Source organism: Rhinolophus sinicus, linkage group LG06 (assembly GCF_036562045.2).
Source record: "Rhinolophus sinicus isolate RSC01 linkage group LG06, ASM3656204v1, whole genome shotgun sequence".
Taxonomy (NCBI): Eukaryota; Metazoa; Chordata; class Mammalia; order Chiroptera; family Rhinolophidae; genus Rhinolophus; species Rhinolophus sinicus.
Window position 1 is genome coordinate 776,349 of NC_133756.1, and position 19,738 is coordinate 796,086.

General features: G+C 54.1%; 2 protein-coding genes across 10 annotated transcripts; one reads left to right on the forward strand and one right to left on the reverse strand.

Moving 5' to 3' along the window:
- The first annotated feature begins 13 nt into the window (after positions 1-13).
- Positions 14-12,128, forward strand: MAD2L2 (mitotic arrest deficient 2 like 2). Of its 5 annotated transcripts, none has more exons than XM_019756320.2 (9): positions 14-102; positions 7,532-7,583; positions 7,678-7,796; positions 9,083-9,154; positions 9,589-9,689; positions 10,467-10,561; positions 10,879-10,952; positions 11,460-11,552; positions 11,793-11,932. In XM_019756320.2, exons 2-9 carry the CDS (start codon positions 7,544-7,546, stop codon positions 11,832-11,834), a joined length of 636 nt encoding a protein of 211 aa, XP_019611879.1. In that variant the 5' UTR covers positions 14-102; positions 7,532-7,543; the 3' UTR covers positions 11,835-11,932. The 5 variants fall into 5 exon arrangements, with proteins under 5 accessions (XP_019611879.1, XP_019611878.1, XP_019611875.1 ...); XM_019756319.2 differs by lacking the exon at positions 14-102 and adding an exon at positions 6,688-6,812; XM_019756316.2 differs by lacking the exon at positions 14-102 and adding an exon at positions 6,966-7,104 and having other exon boundaries at positions 11,793-12,128.
- FBXO6 (F-box protein 6) lies at positions 11,547-19,135 on the reverse strand. 5 transcript variants are annotated; one of them, XM_019756315.2, is made up of 6 exons: positions 19,090-19,135; positions 16,452-16,744; positions 14,533-14,659; positions 13,916-14,011; positions 12,902-13,037; positions 11,547-12,705 (listed from the first exon to the last, which is right to left on the reverse strand). In XM_019756315.2, the coding sequence occupies exons 2-6, from the start codon at positions 16,711-16,713 to the stop codon at positions 12,466-12,468; spliced, it is 861 nt and encodes a 286-aa protein (XP_019611874.2). In that variant the 5' UTR covers positions 16,714-16,744; positions 19,090-19,135; the 3' UTR covers positions 11,547-12,465. The 5 variants fall into 5 exon arrangements, with proteins under 5 accessions (XP_019611874.2, XP_019611871.2, XP_019611870.2 ...); XM_019756312.2 differs by lacking the exon at positions 19,090-19,135 and adding an exon at positions 18,729-18,860; XM_019756311.2 differs by lacking the exon at positions 19,090-19,135 and adding an exon at positions 18,732-18,827.
- Positions 19,136-19,738: the final 603 nt, after the last annotated feature.

The following is a 19,738-nucleotide window of genomic DNA, read 5'->3' on the forward strand; positions in this document are numbered from 1 at the left end:
CGCCGCCGCCGCGAGGGCGCGGGGCAGACAAAGGAGGCAGACAAAGGCGGGCGCAGCCGGGCAGCCGTGCGGGCATCGGGCGAGGCGGGCCCACTCCTCCCGGTGCGTAAGAGCCACCTCAGCGCGGCCCCGGGCGCGTGGGACGGGCGGTGCGCGGGCAGCGGTGGCACATCTGTAGCGCCCCGCCGGGAGCGGGCGACAAAGGGCCACGGCAGGGGGTCTTTGGCCGACCCCCAACAATGGATCCGAGCTGAGCGCTCAGCTGCGGCCGCGTCTGACCGGGTAGGGCCGGGCGGGTCCCCAAAAGGATTATTCCGCCCTAGGTTGTCAAATGGGAGGGAAGAAATGCCCGGTGCGAGGGAAGAGGGATGAGGCACGGCGGGGCCTTTGTAGCCTCCGAAAGTACGTGAAGTGGCGGGCGAGGTTCTAGGAGAGCTCGCTCTTGGATGTAGGAGCCTGGGGTCTTCAAAAGCTACCTGGTGATATTCCGGAACGCCGATGGCCTCACTAGTGCTCCCCCAACCCGCCCCAGGAAAGGAAGCAACACAATCCTACCCAACACACACACACACACACACACACACACACACACACACACACACACACACACACACACGCAAGACAATCCTACCCAACACACACACACACATACACGCAAGACAATCCTACCCAACACACACACACACACACACACACACACACACACACACACACAAGCAGGACAATCCTACCCAACACACACACACACTGTCCTTCTTTAGCCACTCCCTGTTCAAAGTCTGTCTGATGCTCCCCAGCCCGGACAAAGCCAGTGCCCCAGGGTGTCTCATCCATCACCGCGCGGGGCGCCGTGTCCTGCCGACCCTGGGAGTCCGGGAATGCTGTGTTATGGGTCCCGCGGCCCCCATAACTCACAGCGGGGTCAATGGGGCCACCGGCGCTGCAAAGATCAAAGAGCGGTGGGGCGGGACCCGGCACGCGGGAAGCCGAAGTCTCGCCTGGCGCCCAGAGCGCCATCGTGGCTTCCCTTTCGACTGTTTTCTGCTTTCTCCAGAGTATGGGAAATTGTGGCTCAGAGGTTTAAGAGCTCCGCTCTGCAGTCATGCGGAATGCCTGGGCTCCTCTTCTGCTGCCATTCCACGGTCTGTCTGGGCAAGTCGCTTAACCTCTCCGAGCTCATTATTATCCCTAACTCTCAGGGTTCACGGATGAAGTGCCATGGACTGTGTAAGGAGATAATGTCCCTAAGGCTGGAACCATAGGAAACGCTCTAGAAAAATTCACTGCTATTGTTATTGTAATATCAGCCTAATGGACAGCAGAATGGATTGGTGAAGGGGCTAGACTGCTTATTTACTAGAAGGTTTGAATCCCCCATCCCATAAATACCTATTGAGCACCTACTACGTGCCAGTTCTGTTCTGGGCACTGGGGCTACAGTAATGAACAACATAGACCAGATTCCTTGCTCTAATGGAACTTACATTCCAGTGACAGGGACAGACAATGAGCAAGTGAACAAATACCCATAATAAATATCAGGTGGTGATTAGTGCTGTGAGGAAAAAAAAAAGCACATTAAGGGGAGAAAACATGGAGGGGAAAAGGTATTTTACATAAGGTTCCCAGGAAAGGACTCTTTTGTGAGGCAGCTTTTTAGCAAAGAAAATGAGCTAATGGGCCATGTGGCTGTGAGTAGTAGAGTGATGCAGGCAGAAGGAAGAGCCAGTGCAAAGGTCCTGAGGCAGGAGAGTGCTTGGTGTGTTTGAGGAAGGACAGCAAGGCTGGAGCAGAGTGAGATGACGTCAGAGAGTGAGAGGATCATGGGAGCGTGCGAAGGCCATGGTAAGGACTTTGGCTTTTCGTCCGAGTGAGATAGGAGTCATTGGAGGGTTTGGAGCAGAGCAGAGACGTGATCTGACTTAGGTTTTAACACTGATTCACTCTGATTTTTTAGGTTGAGAATAGACTGGAGTGGGGTAAAGACAAAAGCAGGGAGACTAGATAGGAACTGTGTCAGAGAAGAGGTGATGGTGGCTGGGGCCTGGGAGGGGGCCAGTGGGCATGAGTCTCCTTTCCAAGAATGAAGCTGTGGCTGGGCATCCACTGAACCAGAAGCAACACACTGGAGGCTCTGGTTTGAATGCTGCTGCCATGGCTGTTCATCAGTGGGTGATCTTTTGCTAAACGTAGACACTGTTCTCCCAGAGCAATGCAATAGGAAAAGGCAGATGGCAGGGGAGGCCTGGACTCCTATCCCATCAGGTAATGGTGAATTTGGACCTGAGTTTCTCCATCTGTAAAATGTGGTAGTTCAATGGCCAAAGTGGAAACAACTATCCATCAACTGGTGAATGGATAAACCACCTGTGGTGGAGTCATATGATGGACTATTATTTGGCCATGAAAAGGAGTGAAGTACCAATACACACTATAATCTGGATGAATCTTGGAAACATTATGCTAAGACATAAAAGCCGGACATAAAAGGCCACATATTGTACGATTGGGTTTATATGAAATGTTCAGAATAGGCGAGTCCATACAGATAGACGGTAGACTACTGGTTGCCAGGGGCTGAGGGGAGGGGAGACTAGGGAGTGACTGCTAAAGTGTTTTCCTTTTTGGAGTGATGAAAACATTCTGGAGTTGGACAGTGGTGATTGACGCACAACTTTGTGATGATACTAAAAACCACTGAATCGCACACTTCAAAAGGGTGAACTTTGTGGTTTGTGAATTATGTGTTAATAAAGCAGTTATTTTTAAAAAGTGGCAGTTGAGCTGGATGAAGGGTTTTTACCCTGTGGTCCAGGATGACTTCAGAGGGCCTGAAAACACCTGAAATTGTGGAAGACATTTAGTGTCTCTGTGCATTTGGTAGAAGTTCAAAGTTTAAGAAGAGATGGATGATTTGTAAGGTCTCCCTGACCAACAAGGGGTCAACAACACTGGGGAGTCAGCTGAACCCCAGGGAGGAATGGCAAGTTGGCCTCTGCCCTGGCTGAAGTGTTGGAAGTGCCCAGTATAACTGGCTAAGGTCAGGACTTTGGCTTGGGTTCAAGGTCAGCAGTGGACCCAAGGATCTGGGGCAGCTTGGCCCTCACACCAGAAGCCCAGATGAGGAGAGGAACTGTCTGCAATCTCTTGTTTAGGAATCTTGGGCTATGAGGGTGCATGTCCTCCTTTAGGGCACCTTTTGGGCTGCCTTGGGCAATGAAAATGGGGACGGCAGAGCTAAGGGTGTTTTTGATGGGGTTTTGAACAGTATGATGGCTGGTCCAGAGTGTTTGTGCTAGAGGCTTTAGATAGTGTGTGGATTTTAATATCATTGTCAAAATAGCCATTAATTGAACATTTATGTGCCAGGCATTGTGCACTTTATATTTTTACAAACATTATTTCACTTACTCCTTGTTCAACCCTATGGAATTGGTACTACTATTATCCCATTTTACAGGCAAGAAAACTACACACCACCACCGATAGCCCAAGCACTGAAATCAGAGGTCTTTGCTTCTTATTCAGACTGTTAGGATTCTAGTCAGGCAAGTAGCAATGAGCCACTGTCTGCCATTGTTTCATTCCTCCACTCCTTTTTTTTCTTTTAATTTTTATTGGGGAACAGTGTATTTTTCCAGGACCCATCAGCTCCAAGTGAAGTCGTTTTTTTTGCAATCTAGTTGTGGAGGGCGCAGCTCACTGGCCCATGTGGGAATCCAACCGGCAACCTTGGTGTTATGAGCACTGCACTCCAACCACTGAGCCAACCGGCCACCCTCATTCCTCCATTATTTCATTCACTCATTTAACACACACTGATTGAGAACCTGGGTTTGGCCAGGCTCTGGGTCAGGGGCAGGACTAAAAGAATGAATGAGGCTGGGTCTCTGCTTAGGGATTGTTTCAACTGGCTGGGTCCCTGAGCATTGGGGTATCCTTGGGATTGTCACCAGGCTATATGTGGCTGACTCTGTGGCTCCCCTCACCTTCCTGTGTTTGGTGTCCTGGGAACCTTAGGCAGGGGTGGGATCCATGATGGGGCCTGTGATCAGCCTGGTGGGTGTGGGAGGGGCTTTGAAAGCATCTTCGGGGTCTGGGTACTGTTGCCTGTTGTTTTTCCCAGTTCACTCACTGAGTGCTTGTTCAAAAAACCTCAGGAACGCTCTTTTGCCCACACAGGCCTTAGTCTTTGTTGGGCCTTTGTTTGCAAGACTTTGTTGCATCATGCTTTCTCTTCTTTTCAATTTAAATATTTCTTGGGAGTTATTTTCTCTCTGTCCTCATTGCAGACCCTCAGGGACATGCACCAGTTGGCAAATAAGCTCTCTCTCCTCCTAAACATCCATCCTTCCCTCCCAGACACCCTCCTACATATTGTCATTATGGTGAAAAATATGCAAATAACTTTGAAAAACAGTCTCCCAGCAAATGGGTATTCAAAAATGTAATAAATTAACCCCATAATGTAATCTGGGTCCCCTGACCATCCATCATGCTGATGAGATTAAGATATGCAAAACCAGATGCCTAGAGCCCTATGGATGGAAATGACAGATGAATTTTCATAGAGCTCCCCTATGGCCCCCTGCCCCTGCCCCATCTCCAGCTTCTTGGTTCCCATGGAACCTGAGGACATCAGAGGTTTAGGGAACATCTGTCCAGCCTATTTATTTCACGAATGAGGAGATGAGGCCTTTTTGGGGTTAGGTCTGTCTCTCACCTGCTTTCCTCTGTGGCTGGCTCTGAACCCAAAGCCCCAAGCCTAGGCATTTTTATCTATGGATTTTTGACAAGGTGGGTACCCCAGTGTTAAACAAAGGTTGTTGGGACCTCAGTTTCCCCACTGGAAGAATGAGTATTGGATTGTAAGTCCTCCAAGGTTTCTCTGAAGTTCTTTAGCTCTGTGTGTCAGGAGATGATTGGATGGCTGGCACTATGCCTTCTCAGGGCAGAGGGCTGGGGCTGGGGGCCCTTGGAAGGAGGGGCTGGCATGTGCCCCCATGTTGCCCACACTGTGCCCTGGAGGCCACCCCACAGGAGTAGCTGGGCTCTGAGCATCTCCACCCCAGGCCCCAATCCTAAGGGACATTTTACAAAGAATTGCCCCCCTAAGACTGCCATTTCCGGTCACCCATGAAAAAAGCTGCTTGAGCAGCCGAGAGAGAGAGAGAGAGAGAGAGAGAGAGACAGAGACAGAGACAGAGACAGAGACAGAGAGACAGGCACAGAAGGACCCTGGCTTTCCCCAGTAGCCAAAGCATCACAGTGATTAAATCTCAAGGCCAGGGGACACCTTCTACAAGCCAGTAGCTGCTTGGCTGACTGCTTGAAAATGGTCTTCTCCTGCATGGCGTGACGTGGGCAGGGTTCCCAAGTCTTGAGAAGAGTTGCTGTGCCCAAAATGTGCTGCCAGGTGCATCCGTTCCTGAATCATCCATCTCTCTGGGTTAAGTGTTGCAGTTTTATTTCATGCAGACTTTTCTAGGGAACAGCCCAAATCGCTTGTGGCAATTCCCTCACTTTCTTGGCCATCAGGGCCCCCGGGGAGCTTGTTAAAGGGCCAGTACCATGCTGTGCACCCTGACTGATTTGGTAGGTCTGGGAGGCCTGGGTTCCCAGTATTTAATGGGCTCCCCAGGGATTCTGATGCAGATTTCCAAGGACTGCTTTTGTGACCTGCTCTGCTGGCATTCCTGGCTTAATGGGCCAGGACACTTATTCCCTCCTCTGCCCCCACCCCAACGGAAATGTGTAAATGAAGGTTTGAAGGCTTCTGGGGTGAAGGGCGGTGCAAGTCTCCTACGTTTCTGGCTAGAAACAGATAGTCACAGATAGACGTGATTCCTAACAAGCTCTTAATGTCTTTGGAGGCCAGTGACAAGGTCCCCTGACTTCTGGTTCTGACTTGTTTCCCATAACTCACAGCAGCTTCTCTAATCTTAGTTTTCCCGCCTGTAAAATAAAGGGGCTGAAAATAAGTTGAAGACCTGGAGTCAGAATAGAAGTGAGAACTGGGTTTGTATTCCAAATGTGTGGTTTTGGCAAATTAGGGAACATCTCTGAACCTGTTTCACCATCTATAACGTGGGTCTGTAAAATGGGTGCTTAGCTCCTAAGTTTAATGAGGGAATTAAAGAAATCAGTGCTTGACATAAAACAAGTGCTCATTTCATGCTAGTAATTATTTTAATATTAATATCATTATTTACCCCGGGGCCTCTCAGCCCTTTCACAGTCCATGGGGACAACTCCAGAACTATAAATATAGTGGCAGAGACACCTCTACCCGCGCTTCCCCCAATAGTTGAGTTGTGTGACTCGGACATTTTACTTCACCCCTCTGAACCTCATTTGGCTCATCCCTAAAATGGGCACAATTATAGTAACTATCCGGTAGAATTGTTTTGAGGATTTAGTAAAATAATCCACGGACACAGTTAACTCAGTGCCTGGCACATGGATGGATCTTTATAAAAACCAAATGTTACGATGCATGGGCCCGGAGGCTTTATCTTCTTAGGAAGTAAAGCCAGGCTGTATAGGTTCCGGGTGGGGGTGGGGACGTCCCCGATGCACCCTTGTCCTCCCCTGTCCCCGCCCCGGAGCCGGCGGATTCGCTTTCGGTTGGGCAGCTCAGTTCGGGGATGGTGACTCCGAAGCTAGCAGTAGATGTCGCTGTCCTTAGTTCCCAGCTGTGACCTCCACCTGGCCCTCACCAGCAACACGTACCCACCCCCGTACCGCGCCTCCTAAAGCGAGAGAAATACCTCGGGGAGGAAGATTCGTAGCGATCTGATGTGGAGACTAACGTTTTTTTTTCTCGCGCCCGTCCAACACTGAAAGGCAGCGCGGCGCCGTCTCAGCCCACTCCGACCCAGGGATCTCCAGCGCCTAGGCCAGGCTCCGCCCCTCCCAAACCCCGCTAGGGCTGCGTGTGGGGTGGGCGTGGCCTGCAAGCGGGCGCTAGGACCCGCCGCAGCGCGGCGGACGTCACGAGGACGGCGCCCTGGCCGCGCGGGTTGAGCTGGAGGAGCAAGTGGTTGGGTTGGTGGTTCCCGGCGCCGGGGCCGGGCCCCGAGCCCGGAACCGAGGCCAGAGCCGGTACCAGGGGAGGGGAGTGGCGGGGTTCCCTTCGGGGAGGGGTCTAGCCAGGCAGGGGGTGGAGTCTTATTCCAGCCTAGTTTCCTTCCCGCGCGTGCCGCTTTACGCTCCCGGCCCTGCACATCCAGCTGTTCCCTCTGCGGCCCTTTTTGCCCGCCCAGCTCTGGCCTTTCCTGCCCCCAGCCCCTCCCGAGACAACGGGCGAGGGGGCCAGTGGACAAAAACCTCATCGAGGTGCTGATGATGCCCCTGAGCTATGATGCCAACGTGGGGGGGTCCTTCCCAGCTCCCATGCTTCTGTGTGCGGGGGTGGGGCGCTCCTGCCTCGATTCCCCTCGCAGGCGGAGTGGAGGGCCCGTGGAGGCGGGAGGGCCCAGCGGCTGCCTGGGCTTTTGGAACTATACCCCAGTACTGTCCCACCCCTTAGGTGGCGTGAAGGATGACCACGCTCACGCGACAGGACCTCAACTTTGGCCAAGGTAGGGGGGCTGGACCTGCCAACCCGGGGTGGGGGGCGAGGGAGGGCTGTGCTGGCCGGCTTGCGTGAGCGCACCGGGCTCTGCCCCCTCGCAGTGGTGGCGGACGTGCTCTGCGAGTTCCTGGAGGTGGCCGTACACCTAATCCTCTACGTGCGCGAGGTCTACCCCGTGGGCATCTTCCAGAAGCGTAAGAAGTACAACGTGCCTGTCCAGGTGAGCCCTACAGCCCTGCTGGGGCCACTCCCACGTCAGAGCGGGTAGAGAGTGGATTTCTTTGCCCCCCCTTCCCCCACTCAGGTTCAACCCAGTTGTTTCTCGGTCTAGTTGCAGGACACAGCTCCCTGGCCCATGCTGGTGTTATGAGCCTTGCGCTCCTCCCCAGGCTGAGGCAGTCGTAGCCAGTCATTGGTCCGCTGCTCACAGCCGCTCACGGCAGCTCTCTCCGGCTGCCGGCTACTCATGATGGCTGCTGGCCACTCATGATGGCCACCAGCTGCTCATGGCAGCACACGGTAGCACACAGCAGCCCACCGGTTCATGATGGTTGCTGGCCACTCACGCCGGCTGCCAGCAGAATGGATTCTTTTTAACTCGCCTCCACCTTCAGGCCCACCCCCTCATTCATTCTCCAGCGCCTGGCTTTGCCTTCCAGGTGCTGGCAGCTGCTGATAGCTTGACAGGCTCCTACCCCTCACTGCAGTGGCTCCTTCCATCCCTTCTGAACTGGGAGTTTCCCTCCATAAGTTACTGACCAGTCCATCAGTTGTCCTCTGGGTCATGGCTATATTTTAAAAGATGCTAGTGAATGGTTAGTTTGGGGAGAGGATTCCTGTAAACCTCAGGCGCCTTTGCTTTGCCCTCATTTCCCCTAATTATAGATTAAAAAGCAGACAAAGCCATAAGCTATTCTATCCGCAGTCTCTAGAAGTGCTTGCCCTTTAGAACGTACTCAATAATGACTGAATACCGGGAGGTGGTGGAAGCTTAAAGGATGTACAGGGGGAAAAAGAAACAGCACTTACTGAGCACCAACTGTGTACTAGGTACTTAACTCACTTAATCCTCACTTTTTCGAGATCTTCACAGATGAGGTTTATTAAAGCGCAGGGAAGTAATTTGCCTGCGACCACACAGCTCTTACTTCCAGATTCTTGAGTTTTGAAAATTGATTAAATTTATGGATCCCTTCTCCGGAAAAATGCGCGTATGCCCAAATGCACACAATTTAGGGACTTCTCAGACTCTGGAGGAGCCCATGGACCCCACAGTAGGAACCCCAAATCTATATTAAGTGCTAATGTTGAGACTGAATTCTTCTAACTTCTCTCCGCCTGTGGACAATTCAGAGTTCTTAGCACCATGATGGGAAGGGGGAGCCCTGAGGGAAACCTTGGACCTCTCTCTGGAGGCAGGCTTGGCCTTGGGCTCCTGGAGGGGGTGTCAGGTGGTTTCCCCATTGGTGCTGTAGGCCTCACTAGCCATCATGGCGTTGTGTGCAGATGTCCTGCCACCCGGAGCTGAACCAGTATATCCAGGACACACTGCACTGTGTCAAGCCACTCCTGGAGAAGGTGAGGGCACCAGGCCCCCAATATGGGACGGGGTGACGTTGAGACCATGCAGGGTCCATGACTCTAACACCCAGAAGCCTATTCCCTGCACCCTGGAGAACACCTCAGTTCTGGATTCTTCTCACATCTGTTTTTCTCTCCCCCATCTCCAAGTTCTGTCTGGGCTTGGCCCCTCAGGGTTTCCCCCTCCTATCTTGTCCTGCTCTCTGAGAGGTCCAGGACCCTCCCGGGCAGCCATTCTCTCCCCTCAGCCTGTACCACTCATGTCTGGGGGTGTCTGCTTGAACCTTTCAGACCTCTCTGTGGGCTCTCAGAGACCCTCAGCCTAGAGGCTGACCAGGGCTGTGAATGCTCCCTTTCCCATCCTTGGGCAGGGAGGGGGCAGGGCTGGGGGTGAGGAGGGGTTCTGGAGAAGGGGATTCCTGTCCTTGCAGAATGATGTGGAGAAAGTGGTGGTGGTAATTTTGGACAAAGAGCACCGCCCAGTGGAGAAATTCGTCTTTGAAATCACCCAGCCCCCGCTGCTGTCCATCAGGTGAGTTGTCCACCTGCTAACTGGTGTAAGGTCCGTAGTAATACCCTGACCTTCACCCCTTTAAAGCAGCTCCTGAGTATCTTGGTAAAGGTCTGACAGCAGAAATGCAAGGTGTGCCAACCTATCAGGGCCTGTAAGTGGCTGTCACAGCTGGCCGCCAAGTGGTCTCTGTGGACACCACACAGGTTACACAGAGAGCCTCCTAGCCTCCTGTGTCACACCTGCAAAACCACAGAAAGCACTGGTGAATGGCTAGACCCAACCTCACCTTATAGATGGAGAAACCAAGGTCCAGAAACATGACATGAGCTACCCAGGGTCATCCAAATGGTAGCACAACCAGGACAGACTCAGTGTCCTGGCTTCCCAGTCAAGTGTGCAATCCAGTCAATTAGAAGTTGACCTTGGGCAGGTGTGTTGGCTAGTCCGCTGCTGGCTTTCTGTGGTGAGGTCAGGGCAATAGAATCTGTCCTCACCTGCCGTGTGGCCTTGGACAAACCCTTTCCCTTCTGGCTTGGGGTCTTGGTTCTCAGACTGGGAGCAGTAGCACATTAGAACCACCTATGGGGTCTCCCTACACCCCTTTTCCCCCATCCTAACTTAGTCTGGGATGGGGCCCTGCATTGTTTTTAAATTCCCCAGGGGGGTTTTACGATATAGACAAGATAGGTAGCTGGGCCCTTAAGAAGCCAGCTCTCAGAAGCACCTTCCAGGGTTGATTGCCTGCTGGTGAGAGGGGGGCGCCAGTGTGATGGGAGACCTTCCTCTCCTTCCCAGCTCAGACTCCCTGCTGTCTCATGTGGAACAGCTTCTCCGAGCCTTCATCCTGAAGATCAGTGTGTGTGATGCTGTCCTGGACCACAACCCCCCAGGTGTGCTCACCCCTCCCCCCCTTTCCTGGGTGTTTCCATGGCTACCTTGGGTTGGTCTGTGTTTTCAAGCTCCTGTTTGGCTGTACTGAGCCTCGTCTCTTCCTGCCTTTTAGAACCCCTCTGAAAGTTCACTTTCAGGAAGCTTCCCTGATTCACTCCACCCTGGCTTCAGTCTCCCTGTTGACTGTGTTTTGCCTTAGCATTTGGTTTCCACTCTGCTCTGGGGCGCTGCCAAACCAGCTAGGGAGGTGGGAAGGCATTGTACCCTGGGGCAGGCATGGTGTGGTCCAGCCTGGACCCAACTCTTGCTTCCTCAGGCTGTACCTTCACAGTCTTGGTGCACACAAGGGAAGCTGCCACCCGAAACATGGAGAAGATCCAGGTCATCAAGGTGAGATGAGACTGGTCTGGGGAGGGGGGGGTGGCGGGCAGGAAGACAGCTGGGAGGCTCTGAAAACCAGACCCCCAGTTTTGAGCAGTCAGGGCTGCTAGCCATGGCCAGTGTACTCACACATTGCTTACGGCAGTGCCTGGCACCCAGTAGGTTCTCGTTGTGTGTTAACTATGTGGCCACACACCTGCCATCGCTCCACCTGGGCACTCAGCCCTGAGACGCAGGTGGGGCCATATGCTGGGGCTGCCAGCTCAGGAGGGTTCTCCAGGGAGGGGGTCCTTGACCACTAGGTTCAGAATCTGTGCTTGGGGCTTGTTAAATCACTTAGGGTGCCAGCCCAGCTCTGACCTACAGACTTGGCCTGCCTAAGTGGAAGGGCCTGGGAATCTGTACTTCCCTTGCGATTCTGATGCTCCTCAAAGCTCTGGAGGGGGAGGGGGAAGCAAAGTGAGAGCAGGCCAGGTTTCAGCCCCCTTTCATCTCCTCACTTGATTTCCTTCATAGGACTTCCCCTGGATCCTGGCAGATGAGCAGGATGTGCACATGCATGACCCCCGGCTGATACCCTTAAAAACCATGACGTCAGACATATTAAAGGTGAGCTGCATGGGGACCAGGTAAGCTTTATTCAGGGTTTGCTGAGGCCTTGCCAGAGAGCTGGTGGGCAAGGCTAGGGGGAAACTACCAAGGAATGCCTGGCATAAGGCTCCTCCCACCTCTCCCCTTTTCCTTAATGCCCGACTGTGCCCATGCCACCACACCGTTAGGGGTTCATGGGGCCTCCTTACAGGTGCCCTGACTGTTCACCTGACATGGCTGTTTGTTCCTGTCCATTAGATGCAGCTGTACGTGGAAGAACGAGCTCATAAAAGCAGCTGAGGGTGTATGCTCCCCACGGATGCCACAATTGTTGGACTTTGGGGGCCCCCAGCCTAGGGCAGTGTTGCAGGGCCACCCTGATTCCAAGTGCTCTTATTGCCTCTATGTATGGACCACTCACCCTCCGGCCCGGGGCTGCTCAGGTCTGGTTGTCTTCATGGAGTAATTCTCCCCAGGAGGGAGGAAGGGTGCTGGGACCTCGATTTCTCAGCCTTTCGGGGTTCGACCGGCCAACACTGTCTGTCTCAAATATCATGCTGTGAGTTGTTTCAATAAAGGGGCCCCAAGGGCTGACATGGGCCGTCACTAACTGGAATGGGGGGGAACAGGTACAGCCAAATTAACCTGGGGAAGGGGCTGGTTCTCTACCAAAGTGCCAGGGACCCCCTTACGCGCCACTCCTAGACCCAACCCCAGGCTGATTTTACTGAAAACATTTATTATGACAAAAGGTCAGCTATGTGACAGTGCATTACCACAAACTGGTAGCTTTGCCAAAGTTGGAACTGGGCAAATCTTGGGACAGGGGCTATTACTGCCCACTGTAGGCTCAGCTCTTGCCTGGAGGGGACCTTTGGCACTAGGTTAACCCAGACAGAGGACGGAGGAATGGCTGTCAGATGACAGACTGTCAGAAAGGCTTGTAGAAATGATGTGGAGAGGGCAAGTGGGCAGCTGCCTCCCGCCCCTGCGTGGTCTCAGGCTGAGTGGTGGCGGGTGCTGGGCTCCTGGTCATCTTAGGACTGATGATGATGCTGCTGTTGGTGACACGGGGCCCATACCAGCCTGCCCAGTACTGGGTGTCTTTGCCCCCATGCTGGAAGTGGACATAGCGGACGCCTGGAGGGTAATCCGAGAAGGTGTGGGAGACCTGGAGGGAGGGGAAAGGAGGTGACCACCAGGACTGGGGAGGGGATGAGATGGGGTGATCACTCACGTGGAGAAGAAAGGGAAGGAGCCGGGTCCTGCAGGGGAGAGCTGGGGGCATTCTGGGCCCTGGGACTACCCGTTGCCTGCCATGCTGGCTCTGGGAGAAGTGGGTGCCATGCAAGCAGGTGAGGCCTCACCTCTGTCCACCTGGCATCGCTCCACTGTTTGATGGTCACAGGTGGGGGCTTGAAGGAGGCCAGGACGATGTAGTCGGCTGAGAGCAGCTGTACTTGGATGGTGTAGGTGCAGCCACAGTCTGCTCTGGCAGCAAACCTGGGGGAGGGGGAGGCTCAGGACTGTGCCCCGACAGGGTGGCCCTGGAGGCAGGTGAGCAGGCAAGCACCAGGCCTCCAAACTGGAGCTGTGAGTTTCATTTCCCTGCACTGCCCACGAGGCCCACCTGTGCCCCCAGGGTAAGCAGTCTATTCGTGCTGGGCCTGTCACCCCATCTGAGAAAAGGGGCAACCCTTTTGGGTAGCTCTGAAGATGTCACCTTAAAAAGCAAAAGGCTCTCTACAAAGGCCAGGGCTGTCAAAGCTGTGTCACCTGTACATTACAATGGACCAGGCTGTGGATTCAATGGGAGTTTGAAGGGGTGGCCTGTGTGGTGGGGACTGGCAGAGCTCTCCCTCTGCTCAGCCATGCTGCCCCCAGCTCTGCACACCCCTCAAACCCCACCTCTCCACCCTCAGAGTGGTGGTCCTGGGGCCTGCCTGGAACTGGGGTCCTGCTTCTGTGGTGGGCCAAGGCAGAGCCCGGCACAGCTCTGCACAGAGCAGCTTGAGAAAGATGCGGGATGCAGAGTGCAAAGGGGCAGGGGAGGCAGACAAGGCCTGTGAGCATCTGGGAGGTTCAGGAAGGCTGGCTCTTGGTTGTCTCTTGCTCCAGTCCCTGTTCGTGACAACTCATCTGTAGGCCTCAGTCTGCCCATCTGTAAACTGTGGTTAACATCTGCTGACATAGGGTGGTGGGGAGGCAGGGAGGTACTGCTGGTTGAGTGCTGAGTCTGTCAGCAGGGGGTGGGGCTGGGTTGGCCTGGCTGTCCTTGCCCTAGGACACTGCTGGGCAGAGCAGGCACTTCCCACAGGCGTTCTCAGGAAGCCAAGAGGGAAGGACGCAGAGGGTGGGACTCGGGCCATGGCCCCACTCACCAGTCTGTGACTGTGATGTCAGGCCGGACCGTGTCCATTAGCTCCTTCCAGTAGCCCTCAGCTTTGAGGTCTACCAGCTGGGACTTGAGGCATGACCTGGGGAGAGGAGGAAAGGCTTGCATTCCCAGGCCTCCTCTGCATGGCTTGGACCCAGGGAGGTGGTTCAGGGGACCCAGCAGTTTCCCCTGACTGCCTTAGGACAGCCACTGGCTGGTGCGAACTCTGGCTCCTACCTCAGTGCAGGCCCATGAGAAACAGGCAGGGGGTTGGATCCCCTTGAGTGTGGGCAGCATCTGATCCCCGTCCATAGGCCCAGTCCCCTGGGGCCCTAAGGAGGGCACCCCTGTGAACTCATGTTCCTAGATTAGGAACAGCCTGTAGACACCCCTCACTTACCCGAACTGCCCCAGGAGCTCCCAGCCTCCTTACATGGATCTCCACCCCCACTGCCTGTAAACCCTGCCACTGAGTTTATTCCTGCTCCCGGAAGCAGTCGATTCTGAGCTGGTTTTGGAACATCAGCTCCCTGAAGCTTCACAGAGAAGTCCTGACATAGGTGTGAGACTTGCAAAAAGTGTCCCTGCCGCCCCCTCCCTGCTTGGTTCAGTTTGTCTTACTCAAAGGATGTGACAAAGTACTTCTTGACTCTCGGGTCTGGAAAACCTGTCCCATGGTCTCCAGGGATGCTCTCCACCTTCCAGTGGTCCCCACCATTGGCGTCAATTCGCCAGGACATCATATTCTCTGGGAAAAACAAATCGAGGTGAACTCCCTGTGCAAATGTATAGGCTGGTCCTGGGAGGGAGGGTGAAGCTCATGCCCAGATCTCAAGCACCCCAGCTGCGCTTGGAGTGCCCCTACAAAGCCCCCTTCTTCCAACACGTTCCCACCTGTCCCCACCATATCAGCTCTGATCTGGGACCGTCACCCTTCCACTTTGTCCCTAACTAACATGACTCCTAACGAAGCTGGAAAAAGTATTACCAGAAATCCTAAACCAACCTTTCCTCACTTTTGTATTGTGGGGGTGGGGGATGGGGCTCTGGGAAATACCCAAGTTTCAGTTCTCTATTAAATTATGAAGGGCCTATGATGCTAGTTGTGCTCTTAATGGCTAAGGTGAGTTTCTCCCAACTCGGACAGTTTATTTGAAAACTGACATCCTAACTATGTAACAGATCTGGGTACCAGAGACCGATTTACAGTTTGTTAATGGTTCATGGGAAGCTCCGCCCAGGGTGGGAGGGATAGCGACTGGGAGAATGGACACCCTCTGGCTTGGTGGTGGGATAGTAACTCCGTATTCATGGAAGGATCCCCACCACGTTCCGGTCACCCCTTCAGACTGAGCTGGGAGGACCTTAGAAAACAGCAGTGTTTCTCACCAAGGCCTTCCAGAACAATCAATCACCAGGGGTGCGTTTCCAAATTACTCCCTTGCTCCCTCTACAAGGAGCCCTTACCTGTTCCCCAGGTGCCCGGGGTCCCCCAGTAGAGAACCAGAGGAGTAATACAGAAAACCAGGAGCTGCGCTGCACCGAGTACAGGCCCAAGGGGAGGTCCGAGCAAGGCTGGGGTAACCACTGCTGGGCCCAGGGCCCAGTGCAAGGCAAGGCTGCAGGTTGGCTCTGTAGGGCTGTGTGAGCTGAGCTGGCAGCCTGGCTGGGCAGTGCTGAGTGGAATCTGGGGGAGGCGGAGGGATTGAGTGTCTGGAGCGCTGTCTGGGGCCTCTGAGGGGCAGAGGGCCTTTGGCAGCTGGGCAGTTCTGGATCTTTGGGGAAGACACTCATCTTGGGGCCTAACGCTCCCACAAATGGAGCCAACCCTACTTATTTGGCCACCTCCCAGAATCCACGTGAGAACACAGAAAGAAAATAGACACAAAAGGGATTCTAAGCGTACAAACTATGCCTCTTCATAGCTGCTGTAGCCCCAACAGGAAGCATGGGGCCTGGTACATAGGTGCTAAATGAAGGGGGAAAAAAAACCCTGGCAAATACATGAAAACATTTTGGGCTAAATGGGACTCATGTTATGTGATTGCAGTCCCCTCTCAAAGTCCTCATTTTCTTCATCTGGATAATGGGGATGCCGGGAGGAAAATTACATCTGGGAAGACCTCTGACTAGTGCCTGGCACAGAGGAAGCCGCCACAAACATTAGGCAGCTTGGCCTGAACTAAAGGGGGGCAGGTGGAGCTGCAGTTCAGTCCTTCAGCAGACGTTTCCTGAGCACCTGCTATGTGAAGGCAGGGCTGTGGACACCATGTAGAGTGGCACGCAAGATCCATTAGGCCCCTGGAACTTGAAGTTTGGCAGAGAAAAAAACGAGATAAATAAGGTAATTACAGGTTATGAAAAGTGCTACGAAGAAACTAAATGGGGGTGGCAGGACAGGTCTCTGAACTGAGATCCCAAGAACAAGGAGGAACCAAGGGAGCATGGTGGATGTTAGGGTTTGAGAGAACACTCCAGGCAGTGTGGGAATAGCAAGTGCAAAGGTCCTGAGGTTCTGGAAAGGGAGGGGAGCAGCCCACCTTCAGCACATGGGTTGCGTAGGAGGTTCCTGCGCAGGCTGCACAGAAAGAAGAAGATCTTCCAGTCGGCCACAGGCTCGTCCCAGTGTTCCGTGATGAAGCCTTCCCGCAGGCATTTGCGCTTCCAGAGGGTCGCAACATCAATGAGGTCGCGCCAGAGGCTGCAGACAGGGCGGTAGCGCAGCAGCTGGCAGGCGGGCACATGCGTGAACACCTCCAGCAGGATGTTCTCAGGTAGTTCATTGATGCTGAGCAGAGCCATGGCTGGGGTAGGGTGAGGTGCACACACAGGTCTGTGGGGGGCAAGAGAGGTTATGAGCCCTGACCAAGGAGGTGGACCCCTCAGATTCCCAGGGACTCCTAATCCTGCTTCTGTAAACCGAGGGGTCAGTTAGGGAGCATTTGAGCACCCTTCCAGTACATAGCAGGCCCTCATCATATGGCGTGGTCGCATGTCACACATACTTGAAAGAGTGCAATGAAAGTATTAAAGTCTTTAGGGACTAATGTTTTTGAGGGCTGTCGCCCGCCACTAAAAAAAAATAACTGCTTAATTTTAACTTGTTGGGCCTGGTGAACAGTAACATTTTGTCAAGGCCACACTGTTGTCTGCAAGCTTTGGAAGGGTTTGCAGTGGTATTTCAGTGCTGTGAATTCACTGTTATAAAATCTTTATGACACCCCCAGACTATGTCACAATTTCATTAAGTGGTGGGGCTAGTGCTGAGGATCCTACTTCCTGTCCCCAAATGGTTTACTTTGGCCTGGAAGGCAGATGTGATAAAACATTCCAGTGGGGAGCCCCGCCCCCTCCCAGTTCTGGGGTGAGTGTCAAGCTAGAGCCCCCTTTAAAATGCCCAGAAATGGAAAAGCAGGTGGAGGGCCCACGAGCAAGACTGCCTGGGTTTGAATCCTGGCCTGCAGTGACTGGCTGGGAAGCTGGTAAAAACGGGGTGATAACTGCCAACCTCAGAAGGGCTGGGACACCTGAGTCAGTACAAGCATTTAGCACAGGGCATCGTTGCTAACACTTCTATCATTAGAGCGAAACCAAAACCAAACCAACAGTCATAGAGCAACCTGCCCCGGGAACACCATCCTCCCCCTACATCTGAATCACACAAGGGTTTTGGAGAATTTACAGCGCCACCACCCACTGAGGCCTGAATCTTGCTTGGGGGGGGTTCTGGTAATCTAGATCACTAAGCAGATCCCCCAAGTGGGTGGGGGAGCGAGGGAATAGTCTTCCGCCTCACATAGAGGCGCTGGGAAGACTTCGCATTTTCCATAGAGACTGGACTAAGCAGTTCAGTCTTCTCAAAACTCCTGTCTGGGGGTGGAAATGAGGGCGGGCACACTCTGGCGCCGGCCCAGGTCGGAGCATTTTAGCATGGCAGAGAAAAGACAAACATATATAAGACACTTGTCCGTTGTGCGACATACTATGATGGAAAAAAAAAACTGTTGTGGCTAGGTCTTCTGATTTTTCAGGAGGAATTCTAAACATTTTTTAAAAATATGAAACCTGTCAAATTTTAAACGTTGGCAACTTCTAAAAACACTGTTCAGGCAAAAATCGCTGGGCTGAGGTAGGTACCAAGAGCTCCTCACCCGGGTCTTTGGCTCTGGTCGCCGGTTATCACCTCCCTCCACCCTTAGTTTCCGTCTTCCGTGGGCCTAGCGTGAAGCCTGACTGCGCGGGGTGGGGGTGCGGGCGGGAGTGACGCCCATCCCCGGGAGTTTGGGGTGGAAACCTCCACGCCGGCCTTAAGAAGCCACCTCGCACTAATTGGGCTTCCCACGTGCCGGGCCCAGAGTCACGCGTTGGTCTTTTCTCCGCCAAACCCCGCCCCCACCAACGACCCCCTCAAAGCGCTGTTACTGTGCCCATTTCTCAAAAGCAGAAGCTGAGTTGTGGGAAAGTCAGGCGCCCTCCCCAAGCTACGAGAGCGTGCCCGGAGGTCCCAGATAGCCCCCACCCACCCCCGGCAGGGGTGTCGCCTGGGATATACGGCTGCGGTGGCCGAGGACGCCAAGCCTGCTTTTGGGCGGCTCGCCGGCCAGGCCCGGAGTCGGAGTCAGGGCTGGGCGGCGCGGGATTCCACGCAGCCTTTGCCCCGCCCCACCCAGAACCCCACCCTGCGGTCCCAGGAGTCCCAGCTTGCCCGAGGCAGCGTCGGCGGGCTCGGTTATTGCCCCAGGTGTCCCCTCCCCGCTCCTTCGGAGCTAGACACTCAGTCCCTCCCGCGCTTGTCGACGCCCCCGCCTGCCCACCACGACCTGGCCGTGGGGCGCAGCGCCCCAGCGGGACCGGAGCTCTGCGTCACCCAGCGATCTGCGATCTCCGCGGCGCCGTCCGCTCTCGCCCCGCCCCGCCCCGTCCCGCCCCGCGCCGGCGTCACGCGCCACGCTTGGTGCGTCCCTGCGGCCCGGCGGATAGTGATCTCGGTCAACGCCGCGTCCGCTCCTAGCCGTGTCCACTCCTAGCCCAAGGAAAAGGAGCTCGGGAACCTTAGGCCCCGGGCCGCGCTACGGAAACCCCAAGACCTCTTTTCCTGAATCTCTCAATCTTCCCCCACCAGGCGGCCGGCGGCTCAGCAGCCGGAACCCATTTCTTCCCTTTGCTTCATCCTCCTACCTCCTGGGAAGCCCGAGGCTGCTTCTAACCAACACCCAGGCCCCCACCCCCTGCACCTGCGCGGGCCACTTCTCAGACCTCTTACGTAACCTGTTCCCTAGATGAGGAAGGGAGATCGGACCCGTTCCCCTCCTGGTGGGTGATGGCTGAAAATGAGTCTGGCTCCTACTTTCCTTAGGGTGTGACCCATGGCAGACCTCAGTTTACTCAAAGATTAAAATCTCTGCATTTTTTGGCCAGGATTAAATTCATTAATTCCTTTCTTCATTCGACAGATAATTATCAAGCACCTGATACTTCAGGCAGCCACAGAGGGTTGTGCAAGCTGTGCGCGGCATAAAGGTGCCTGGCCCAGGTCACATTAACTCCTCAGGGCTGCATCTTCTCCAAGGAAGGGTGTCGGTCCTTTGCTGACTTGCGATACAGCTAGTGAGTGGTGGTCCCTGCCCTGGCGGAGGCCCTAATGTAGCTCACTGTTGAATGAGATAATTAAATTTAACAGTATTTATTAAGCATCGACTGTGTGCCAGACACCATTCTAAATGTCTTGGCTTCATCTAATGTCAGTGAAACTCTCGGCAGAATAAGGGAAACACCAGTAAGCAGTCCCTGGGATGTCACTGCTGACCCAGCCAGCATGAGGTGTACG

Excerpts from the sequence above, each read along its gene's own strand:
- FBXO6 (XM_019756315.2), bottom strand. The coding sequence starts at position 16,713 with ATGGCTCTGCTCAGCATCAATGAACTACCTGAGAACATCCTGCTGGAG. Across the intron at positions 14,660-16,451 it reads ACGCAACCCATGTGCTGAAG|AGAATATGATGTCCTGGCGA; the intron begins GTGGGCTGCTCC and ends TGTTTTTCCCAG. Across the intron at positions 14,012-14,532 it reads TACTTTGTCACATCCTTTGA|GTCATGCCTCAAGTCCCAGC; the intron begins GTAAGACAAACT and ends TCCTCTCCCCAG.
- MAD2L2 (XM_019756320.2), top strand. The coding sequence starts at position 7,544 with ATGACCACGCTCACGCGACAGGACCTCAACTTTGGCCAAG. Across the intron at positions 7,584-7,677 it reads GGACCTCAACTTTGGCCAAG|TGGTGGCGGACGTGCTCTGC; the intron begins GTAGGGGGGCTG and ends GCCCCCTCGCAG. Across the intron at positions 9,690-10,466 it reads CCCCCGCTGCTGTCCATCAG|CTCAGACTCCCTGCTGTCTC; the intron begins GTGAGTTGTCCA and ends TCTCCTTCCCAG.